Source organism: Paramisgurnus dabryanus, chromosome 9, assembly GCF_030506205.2.
Source record: "Paramisgurnus dabryanus chromosome 9, PD_genome_1.1, whole genome shotgun sequence".
NCBI lineage: Eukaryota > Metazoa > Chordata > Actinopteri > Cypriniformes > Cobitidae > Paramisgurnus > Paramisgurnus dabryanus.
The window spans coordinates 18,126,067-18,138,126 of NC_133345.1; the positions used below are offsets into that span (position 1 = coordinate 18,126,067).

Below are 12,060 nucleotides of genomic sequence, written 5' to 3' on the forward strand. Positions count from 1 at the left end.
AGATCTCTAGATACCCTATAAAATATCCTCAAAATCCTCTTTATGCACTTCAATATACATTTAAAAAATGTCTTAAAGCCTTTTAAGATTATGATGGGGTTTAGTAGAGAACCATTGAACATCTCTACTTGATTATGTTCAAATAATTGTTATATAATATTGATTGTGAGAACACAGACGTACCAGTATCAGAGAACTTATCCCACTCAGAGACCTCACTGTGCACATTTACAGCATTCATGAGGAATCAGTCCATGTAATAAGGAACAGAGAAAAGAAACATCATATAAGAACATAATGAGGAAAAAAAAAATTATAACAGTCAGAGCAATACTAACAAAATAAGATGTTTAGAAAGAAGGAAAGACAAAATATAAAGCTTTGATTTATTGATTATTTACTGGCATACCTGACACTTTGTATTTCACAAGCAGCTTCACCTGTTTCTGTTATAGATTTCAATGAAAAGAAATCAAAGTCATTTCTACATTTCTTAATTCCACAAGCGATATATAAAATAAGTGCAATCTGAGATACTGTGATGTGATAATTGGATACTCTTTGTTAAAGTGCAAAGTAAAAGTGCTGTAGAATCAACACAATTACTGTCATGGGCTTGCCAGAGCTTTTGTACTAGACTCAGGTCTGAGTGTATCTGGCAAGACCATGACAGTACTATGTTCTGTGTGGGAGCATGTGGAGGCATATAGTGGTGTGGCTTCCACATGTTCCCAGTGTTTTGTGGCTGTCATGGTCTTGTCTGACCCTGGTTATTATCCAGGCGGGATGTTAGAGGGCAAGACTATGGCAGCATTGTGTTTATGTGGGAACACGTGTGTTTTCACATCATGTATGTGTGACACGTGTTCCCAGTGTCTTGTCACTTTTACCCTACTCCCTTATGTACTCGGGTCTTACGTGATTAATTATGTTCACCTGTTCCCCATTGATGTGCTGTCTATATTATGCCCTCGTGTTCTCTGTGTGGTGTGCGTGCGTTGTTGTATGTTCAGAGTTTCATGTTCTCCGTGTGCTCTGTTTCAAGTTCCTGTTTTATTCCAGTTTATGCTACGTGTCTTACCAGTGTTTAGTTTATATTCTGTTTTCCCCCTCGTGGGTATTTATGTTCTGTATTAATAAAATCATAGTTTATTTTTGTATTTCGGGTCTGCGTTTGGGTTCATCTTTAGTTTCCTTATTCGGTGTCTAATCCGATCGTGACAGAACGCACGCAATAAACTGAACCCAGCGGACCAGCTATGAAGTGTGCTTCCGACCCAGAGTGGTGGTCGTTCATCTCCACACAGACACTCACGGGCAGTGGTCCATTTCCACCGCAGAGGGGTCTTCCCTTCAGGGACTATGCCCAGGCGGTGGAGAAAAGCAAGGGGTGTTACCCGGAGGTCCTCGCCAGCGCTTATTTGGTTGCTGGAATGAATGAGCCTCCACCGGTTCGGGAGAGAGAGGGATTACTTCACCTTTCATATTGGGACCTGGTTGACTGTCTCGAGAACCGACAGCAATCCCAGAGACCAGCTGAGCCTGCCGGATCTAGCCTGACTCCATCCAGCCCGAGGGGCATCATGACTGGGGCTATCAGATTGGAGAGATCGCCTCCCGTCTCTCCGGCATCGGAGACCACGCCCGCACCAGAGGTCCGTCCAGTCTCCAGACGGAGGAGGAAGAGGACGAAGGGGGCGTCGGAGCTGCAGCTACAACCGGCGCAGCCGGAGACTCGTCACCCGCCGGCGCAGCCGGAGTCACGTCACCCGCCGGCGCAGCCGGGGACACGTCACCAGCCGGCATTTCAGCCGTGGAACTCGGGGACTCTTTTTCATCACCCTGGACATTTTGTTCCCCCTGTTTTTTCCCCACCACCCCTTCATCATGTATTGTTTTTGTTGAATCATCCCAACCAGTTTGTCATTTATGTTTGTTTGCCATTGTTATTTATTGTTATTTTGTCATGGTTGTCCTCCGTTGTGCAGTCTCTCGTTCCTCGTGTTTAATGTCTTTGTTTGGTTTTGTTTGTGACGTCTGGTATCCGTCTTTGTAGATGGGGGTACTGTCATGGGCTTGCCAGAGCTTTTGTACTAGACTCAGGTCTGAGTGTATCTGGCAAGACCATGACAGTACTATGTTCTGTGTGGGAGCATGTGGAGGCATATAGTGGTGTGGCTTCCACATGTTCCCAGTGTTTTGTGGCTGTCATGGTCTTGCCTGACCCCGGTTATTATCCAGGTGGGATGTTAGAGGGCAAGACTATGGCAGCATTGTGTTTATGTGGGAACACGTGTGTTTTCACATCATGTATGTGTGACACGTGTTCCCAGTGTCTTGTCACTTTTACCCTACTCCCTTATGTACTTGGGTCTTACGTGATTAATTATGTTCACCTGTTCCCCATTTATGTGCTGTCTATATTATGCCCTCGTGTTCTCTGTGTGGTGTGCGTGCGTTGTTGTATGTTCAGAGTTTCATGTTCTCCGTGTGCTCTGTTTCAAGTTCCTGTTTTATTCCAGTTTATGCTACGTGTCTTACCAGTGTTTAGTTTATATTCTGTTCCCTTTCGAGGGAACTCGCGCTGCGTCGCCATAGAGACGCTATGGGGACGCCTTCAGGTGTGAGTGCGTCTGAATGTGTATATCAAATCCAACCAATGGTGGGGCGTGACGTCACCGGCGGGGTGACGCAGGAGCCGGAAAGCATAAAAGGCGACGTACAACCACGCCCACATTATCTCTATTGCCTCAGACGGCTATCTGTGTGTGTGTGTCAAAGAATGTCTGAATAGCTTTAAAACTGTGTGACTGAATAGTTTAACTGTGTGGCTGATAATGAAGGAAAATAAGAAATCAGAAAGTTTAGGAGCTGAGCACGCTCACGCCGCTCTTGAGGGAGCGGTGTGACGTGTGTTCATTATGATAACTTTACCTTTCAAAATGCTCCGTTGTTCCTCCTCTGAGTGTGGAAGCCTGCACTGCAGTCACTTCCCCTCATTGAGAGGGACGTGATCTCGTGTAATCTTCCCCCCGAGGGGGTTGATGTATTCGAGTACAGGGTGGTGAAGACTCATAGCTATCCTCCCTCCGCAATGTAATGATTTAATCAAGCTCAGTATACGAGCTGCATGTGTCGAAGTTTAATCCGAATGGCCGGAAGAGCGTCCGCACGATAAGCTGCCAGAGCCCTTCCAAAATGCTTAAACTCAGCCACACACCACTCGGGCTGTGTGTCGTTGTTTTGATGAGTCAAGACAATGATCGCGTTTCTCGCGGCTTAAGTCCTGCGTCCACTGAGGTGGTGTAACGTTAGTGTACTTTGACCGTGAAAGCTCTGCCTCGGGAGGGTTTGGAAGCACGCATTGCGGTCACTTCCAACCCGAACGGGAGCTCTATGCAATGTTTTACCTCTGAGGAGATATATGTTGTAAACACAGCCCTTCTCTTCACCGACCGGTTCAGATCCGCGTCCGCTAAGGCGGTGTGCACTTATCATTGCTATCGGGAGGGATTCGGGAGCCCGCATGTCGGTTTCTCCCGCCCCGATCGGTAGCCCGTGCTTTACTGTTTGACTGTGTCAGACGATGTTCGCGTGTCTTGCGGTTCGAGGCCCGCCTCGACCGGTCTATTAAATGAGAAGTTTATCGAGGTTGTTTCTCGTAACTGCTAGTTTTAATATGTATAAACCAGCATATATATATATATATATATATATATATATATATATATATATATAATATATATAAATAAATATATATATAAAAAAAAGAAACTATATCATCCAGCAAATTAGATGAGAGTTTTCTTACAAAATGAGTGCAATCTCAACACCAGAGGCTTTCTTTCTTTCCTGATCTCCATTATTATGCAAGTCATGGAAAAGACCATGTTTACACAAGCACTTCAGCTAGCTTTTAAACATAATAGGCTATATTTAGAGGATGTTTTTATGTTGCCATGAGTGGCTTCATCCCTAAAGCCTCCAACATTGTCAAATATATATATATATAAAGCCCTATCAGGGTATGCCCTCCTGGGGAGTGTGGGTTGTATCCGCCTTTTATGGGTCCCCACACTTCTCAGTACCCTCCTGTATTAACTGTGAACACTCTGCCTCTTGTAGTACAGAGCACAGTAAATCAGGTTCCCTTGGTAAAAAATATAATAGCATGGAAAAACATTCCAAACATATCTCAATGGGTGTTATGCACAGAAAATTAGGCTATGCCTAATTTTAGAGCAGGAATTGGAGTTCCTTTTATTCAAAGGCTACACGAAACTGTCACAAAATTATGGTTCATGATGTTGACAGTCACTCACATTTATCTCAAATCAGATCCGAGGACTGGTTTTTGTTAATTAATTTTTCCTGCTCACAGAATCTCAGGTTTGCCTTTGGAGCATGGCATACCAATATCAGCCTTCCCTTCGGCCTAGATCTATCCCTTCACACATTTACAAAATGTGTAAGCTGCCCTGGCGTCATTGCATCTTTAGGGCATTTGCATACTATTTATATTGATGATTGGCTAATATTAGCACAGTCAGCACAGATGGCAGCACAGCATCGAGATGTTGTGTTTGCACATCTAGATACCTAGCGTTGAGACTGAACACCAAGAAAAGTATGTTAGTCCCAACACAGGTGATCACATTTTGGGGATATTATGGAACTCTACGATGATGCAGGCACAGATGTCTCCTGCTCGTGTCATGTCCATTTTTCACATAAGTGAATGAGTTGAAGCTAGGTCAATCGCACACCAAGTGATGGTTTTAAAATCAGGGTTTTTCCTCGAGGGGCAACCCTTTTTGCCTGTTCAGGGTTACGCGCACATGTCTTCGTACTCTAGAATATGTAAAGATTTCGGGTTTCTGTCTCAAAGCCCGAGGTGAGGTGTGGTCTGTCGCTGCATGACATCAATGACAGATGCATCTCTCTTAAGCTGCGGATCAGCTATGGAAGGCCAATAGGACAAAAAAGTCCAATCAGCTAAAACGCCAGGAAAAGTGTGCTTCTCCAGTACAGAGGACCTCTTTTCTGGGTGTAGTATGGATTTCTACGATAGCAGGCACTGTTGTCCCCTGCTCGTATTGAATCCATCCTTTAACCATGGGGTTCCTTGAGGGGCAACCCGTTTCTCATGATCAAGGTCACACGCAGATGCTTTGTGCCTTAGTATTATGGAAGAAACAATGGTTCCTTTCGGCCAGTGTTGGCCGTTTTATCATGTTCAGGGTTACGCGCGCATGTCTTCGTGCCCTAAGAATATGGAAAAATGCTGGGTTTCTGTCTAAGGCCCGGAGTGAGGTGCAGACTGTTGTCGCATGACATTAATGACAGATGCATTTCTGTTAAGCTGAGGATCGGCTATGTAAAGCCAAAAGGACAAAAATATCCAATCAGCTAAACGCCAGGAAAATTGTGCTTCTCCAGTACAGAGGACCTCTTTTCTGGGCGTAGTATGGATTTCAACGACTGCAGGCACGGTTGTCTCCTGCTCGTATAGAATCCATCCTTTAACCATGGGGTTCCCTGAGGGGCAACCCGTTTTTGCATAATCAAGGTCACACGCGAATGCTTTGTGCCTTTGTATTATGGCAGAAACTATGGTTCCTTTCTCAAAAAAGGCCAGTGTTGGCTTTTTCACATGTTCAGGGTTACGCGCATATGTCTTCGTGCCCTAAGAATATGGAAAAAATTTTGGGTATTTGTTTACAGGCCCCAAGTTAGGTGCGGTCTGTCGCCGCAAAACATTAATGACAGACGCATCCCTTTCTAGCTGTGATCAGTTATGGAAAGCCAAAAGAGACAAAAATGTCCCATCAAATAAACGCCAGGAAAAGTATGTTTCTCCAGCACAGAGGACCTCTTTTCTGGGCGTGGTATGGATTTCAATGACTGCAGGCACGGTTGTCTCCTGCTCGTAAAGAATCCATCCTTTTAACCATGGGGTTCCCTGAGGGGCAACCCGTTTCTCATGATCAAGGTCACACGCAGATGCTTTGTGCCTTAGTATTATGGAAGAAACCATGGTTCCTTTCCCATGAAGGCCAATATCGGGGGCTCAAGGTCGTCACATCAGGCTTATGACGGATGCATCCCTCTAAAGCCGGGAAGTGGCTATGGAAGACCATAAGGTCAAATCTATGTAAGTCCACAAGGAGCAGACGTTCTGCTGCGGCAGGCGTTGAGCTTGGGGAATGAAGACTCCACCCACATGTGGGGGAGCAAATTTGGCTCAGGTTCGGCCAAGCGAAAGCTGACCTGTTTGCAATTCAGGAGAATTCACATTGTACTTTTTGGTTTTCTCTTTTTCACCCAGTCCCACTCGGACTGGTTGCCATGACACAGGAAGGGTCTGAGGGCCTCCTGTGTGTTTTTCCCCAATTGCTCAGCTCCCGGGAGTTCTGGAGAGGGTCCGGCAGCACAGGCGCAGCTGTTGCTCATAGTCCCGTGTTGGCTGACCCGAGTGTGGTTTTCGAACCTGGTCTCTCTCCTAGAAGACTCCCCATTTCAGGGGCCGATCTGGAGGGATCGGTAGTCTCAGGCAAGGGGCACTGTGTTTTACCCCTGCCTAGAGTTTTTGGGTCTGGCCTCTGAGGAGGACAGACTCATAGAAATGGGTCTCTCAACTGAGGTTGTGCAGACTATTTTATTTCCAGAGCTCCCTCCACCAGGAAATTGTACGCATTTGAAGAAAGACTTTAATTACGTGGTGCCAAGAGCACTTATATGACCCAGTTAACTGCCCCTTGGTACAGTTCTGGAGTTTTTATAAGAGCAGTTTGCAGCAGGGCTGCCTCCTTTGACAATTAAGGCTTATGTGGCTTCTGTCTTTCATACCTTAGTGGTCGGTCCCTCATTAAGTAGAGACCATCTATTCATGCGTTTCCTGTGTGGCACTCGGAGGCTGAGGCCTGCGAGTCATTTTAGGATCCCTGCGTTGGATCTGTCTCTGGTCCTGGAGGACTTATCAGGGGCACCATTTGAGCCATTGATATAATTTCAGAAAGTTTCTTACTCTGGAAACTATATTTCTCCTAGCTATTACCTCCCTTAAGAGGGTAGGAGATTTAGAGGCTCGCTCAGTTTCGCCAACCTGTCTTGAGTTCGCTCCCGGCATGGTAAAGGTTTTTCTATACCCTAGATCGGGCTACGTTCCGAAGGTCTTGAGCAACATACCATGCCCCATAGTCTTGCAGGCGTTCTGCCCTCCACCATTTAAGGACGCGAGCCAAAGAAAGCTTAATTTACTCTGTCCAGTACGAGCACTGGACATGTATGTGCTCAGAACAGCGGAGTTCAGGAAAGCAGAGCAGTTATTTTTGTGCTTTGGTTCGGCCCGGAAAGGTTTCCTGGCCACAAAAGCAAACTTTGAGTAAATGGATAGTCAAGGCTATCTCTTTTGCTTATGAAGCCTCTGTACGGCCCTCTTCTTTAACCGTCAGAGCGCATTCAACTAGAGGTATGGCAGCATCTAAAGCCCTGTGGGCAGGTGCCTCTGTCCAGGATGTCTGTGATGCGGCAGGCTGGTCCTCACCGCTCACTTTTGTACAGTTTTATGAGTTGGATCTCACTCCTACTCCTGGATCTTTGGTGCTTAGGTCTTAGTTGTGCTTTTTACACACAGACAGGCACTCGTAGTCTGGCGGATTGGGTATAGCGTTCCCATAGCGTCTCTATGGCGACGCAGCGCGAGTTCCCTCGAAAGGGAACGTCTCGGGTTACGTATGTAACCCTTGTTCCCTGAGAAGGGAACGAGACGCTGCGTCTCCTTTGCCATACTTCCTGCGTACCTGTAAGCCGTCTTCGGCAATATTTCAGATAATGTGGGCGTGGTTGTACGTCGCCTTTTATGCTTTCCGGCTCCTGCGTCACCCCGCCGGTGACGTCACGCCCCACCATTGGTTGGATTTAATATACACATTCAGACGCACTCACACCTGAAGGCGTTCCCATAGCGTCTCTATGGCGACGCAGCGTCTCGTTCCCTTCTCAGGGAACAAGGGTTACATACGTAACCCGAGACGTTTTCCCCCCTCGTGGGTATTTATGTTCTGTATTAATAAAATCATAGTTTATTTTTGTATTTCGGGTCTGCGTTTGGGTTCATCTTTAGTTTCCTTATTCGGTGTCTAATCCGATCGTGACAATTACACTCTTAAAAATAAAGGTGCTTCACGATGCCATGAAGAACCATTTTTGGCTGAATGGTTCCATAAAGAATCTTAAACATCTGAAAACCCTTTCTATTTTAAATAATAAAGGTTAGTAGTGAAAAACCGTAGACTATACAAAGGTAAGAAAGAAATGTTTCTTCGAAGATCCTTTGACTGAAGGGTTCTTTCAGGAACCAAAAATGGTTCCTCTGGCATCACTGTGAAGACCTTTTAAAGGGACAAGTCACCCAAAAATGAAAATTCTGTCGTCATATACTCACTCCCATGTTGTTACAAACCTGTACAAATTTCTTAGTTCTGATGAACACACAGGAAGATATTTTGAGCAATGTTTGTAACTAAACCGATCCGAGGCCCCATTGATGTATACAGGTTTGTAACAACATGGGAGTAAATGATGACAGAATTTTCATTTTGGGGTGAACTATTCCTTTAAAAAACATTATTTTTTGGAGTGTACCATGCATACAGTTTGTGAAAGTGCTTATGAGTGGTTAAAGTATGGAATGAACATAAGGTCGACTCATATATGCAGATATATGTAAAAGCAGGTTTACTAAGACATCATTGCTGTTTATTACATTTTGAGTCTTGAAAGCTCTATCACTGTAGTCGAGGGAAATTTATCTTAAAGTTATTGTTAGTATAACAGTGACAAAACTCAGATTTAGATATGCATGTGAGTTAAATTATACGCAAATTAAAACAAAGTTTAAATATAGTCTGTAGGCTGTGTGATAAATATTAAAGAAGACCATCTTACAAATACCTTCATGGCGTACTCGGACTACTTCTCTGGTCTCCCCCTCGTTCTCCACACATCTGTTTATTACATATATAGTATATCAGTTATTTTCATTAAAATAAAAAACTTTTCAGTGAGGCTTAATAATAGAGCATTGTATTAGCAGCGCAAAAGGACATGGGTCTAATTCTCAGAGAACACACATACTAATAAAATAAAACGCCATGTAAGTTGCTCTGGATAAAAGCATCTGCCAAATGCATAAATGAAAATATAAAGAATACTTTTTTAACAGACCTTTCATTAAGGCATCCAAGACTTCCTATTAAAGAAGAAATAGTGTTAGCAGAACTCTTCTAGATAGCAAATAATGTTTCGAGTTCATGGGAAAGTGTTTAAAGCTACTGTACCTTGCTTTTGGATCATTGCCAAAATTCCCAGTAACAGAATGATGAACAACAATAAGATTAAAGACACTATAAATATTTTGACCTCTCCAGTGCTACAGTACACCACAGGTGCAGCTGTCAAAAACAAAACACACAATCAGAAAAATCCTAGTTTGTGAGTTGATCTTAATTCTTCTGTTTTAGTATAGTTTAGTATCTACATCAGTGTTGCCAACTATTTTCAATGGAAAGTAGCTAAAGCTTGCTTGGAAAGTCGCTAAATGTCGCTAGATTACGTCATTGCGTCATTTGCATAACAGTGACGTCATCACGTCGCATTTGCATTCTTACTACATTGGCTGTTTTCAGGTTTCTCTTTCTCTCTGAACTGTCAAAAATGTTATTTTAATACACATGAATGCCTGAAAATGTTTTCTTGCTTGTTTATCTGCTTATGTTCTCATAAAACGAAATGTGTGTATGTTCATTTTTATGGCCAAACAGTCCAGTTTCAAAACATACACTGATAAATGATGGGAAACGTTGTTTTGTAGGTAAATAGCCCATTAACGCGTCAGCTCCGTACAGTTTTGTCTGTTCTAAATGTGCTGCTGCTCAGCTCCCTCAAGTACATTTATTTTATGTACAGTGATTCATTTTATTCAAAGACCATTTTACATTTACATCTCGCCATTAATGTAAGCCATCGCGGGATCCGCCTGCTCCGGCTTCCCGCGTGCATGATTATGCCGTCTGGACGCGGATAGATAACCACTTCTCCTGCCCTGACTGCAGCTGGGAGAGACTCTGCTCTGCTGCGCGAGGACTAGACTGCCTGTGAATGCTTTGGGATGGAGGTGGAGCCCACGGAAGCAGCGGTAGCTGCTCATTGAGAAGATTGAGTGTCACGTAAAAAGTCTCCAAAAGTCTCCAACAACGCCAGAAGAAGTCGCTAGATTTGTCGCTAGTCGCTTTTTTGAAATTAAGTCGCTAAAGGGGTCTGAAAAGTCGCTAAATCTAGCGACAAAGTCGCCAAGTTGGCAACACTGATCTACATTTCTAAACATCAATTCAATATATAAATATAATAAAATCTAGTGGTACTTTATAGTAACTGAACACAAACTTTTTAAAGTCAAGCTTTACTCATTTTAGAATACAGTGTTAGGTTTTGTTTTGTTTGTCCTCTTCTATTTTTACCTGTTATGTGAAGGTCTACATTATTTCCATAGACCCACTTTTCTGGATGAAAGAGTGTGTTCAACATCACAACACAACTGTATGTTCCAGCATCATCCTTCCTGATCTTCCTGAGCGTGAATGTTGCCATTGTCTCGTTTGGGTCCAAAAAACTGACTACAAAGCCATTCGTTCCAATTTTTATTAAAATTGCTAAAATCAACTGTCTGGTCTGGGTTCTGTTTAAAGGCTTTGATGGTGTACAGGTGAACTCAGCATCACTGCCCTCTTGTACTTCAGACTCATGTAAACGTATATCAGCAGGAATTAAAGTCTGGAGTCTCTTGGAGTCTGGGTGAAGATAAAGATACTTTAGGTCAATGTTTAATGTTTAAAACTGTTATGTTATGATGTTTCATAAATTACTGCACAAAGGTAATTTATGTTATGTGCTATAAAGGGTCTTAATAGTGTTTGTGTTCAGAGACGGAAACATTGAGAAATATAAGTGTCATATCTCACCGGTCACATTTATGAAGATGTGGTTTTCGCCATATCCCATCACTTCGGTTGTTTTCAAACGATCTTCTGAGAACACACAGCTATAATTTCCTGTCTTGTTCTTTTCTATATGCTCTATTCTAAAGACTGTGTCTTCGTAATTGCATTGACTTTTCATTTCTATAGCTTTCCCGTTTTGACACAGATATAAATAAACATTAATCTTTGTTGTATAACCAAACGTGCTGCAAGTTACCTCAAGGTTATCGCCTTCTGGAATCTCTCTGGATATACCATAAATCTTTGCTTTTTGGATGTTTTGACCTGTTAAGTAGAAAAAAAATACATTAAAAATCTGCAAATAGTCCCATATGTACAGAGTCATTTGGTCTTGTACATTTAATGTATTCAAACGTACCTTGAGTCTGAAGGAACAGCTTCAGTGAGATGCCTGAAAATATTAAAAATAATCATTATTATCAAACACCTCAATCATTATATACTTTAGGATTATTTAGGAGTTTCAGTAACACTTACACACGAGCAGAAACACAGCGACCATCTCAGTTTCTGGGAAAGTTTTGTTTGACTGTAACAGCACAGATTTAGTTATAAGCATCAAGCATACAAATTGTTGTTACAGCTTCATTGCTCTGCACAAAGTGATTCAGTGATCACACTAAAGAATCTATAAGAGTTACACTGTGAAGGCGGAAACACTGCTGCATGCTTCAGTATTATTAACACTTTGAATTTATTGTTACTTTTAACCTGGACAATATAAATTCATTTACCCTACCCATATGGCAAAAAATATATATTTTAAAATATATTTCAAAATATACAAAAATAAATATTTTTTAATATGTTTACAAAATATTTTTTTCACCGATATATTTTTGGCCGTTTTTTGTATATTTTGAAATCTATTTTCAAAGTAAATCAATTGTAAAGCATTAAAAAATACATTTAGCCCTCCATGTATTTCAATATAAGGAAACATATTCACGTTACATTGGAAGAAAAACTTTGTTACGAACCTGTAAACATAAAGGTTAAA

At 42.5% G+C, this 12,060-nt stretch overlaps 1 protein-coding gene across 1 annotated transcript; it reads right to left on the reverse strand.

The window, feature by feature from the left end:
- Positions 1–393: 393 nt before the first annotated feature.
- On the reverse strand, positions 394–11,651 carry LOC135746480 (uncharacterized). Its single transcript, XM_065265141.2, has 8 exons — positions 11,538–11,651; positions 11,419–11,451; positions 11,022–11,324; positions 10,521–10,850; positions 9,342–9,455; positions 9,229–9,253; positions 8,956–9,008; positions 394–446 (listed from the first exon to the last, which is right to left on the reverse strand). The coding sequence occupies exons 1-8, from the start codon at positions 11,617–11,619 to the stop codon at positions 394–396; spliced, it is 993 nt and encodes a 330-aa protein (XP_065121213.2). The 5' UTR covers positions 11,620–11,651.
- Between the last annotated feature and the right edge of the window lie 409 nt (positions 11,652–12,060).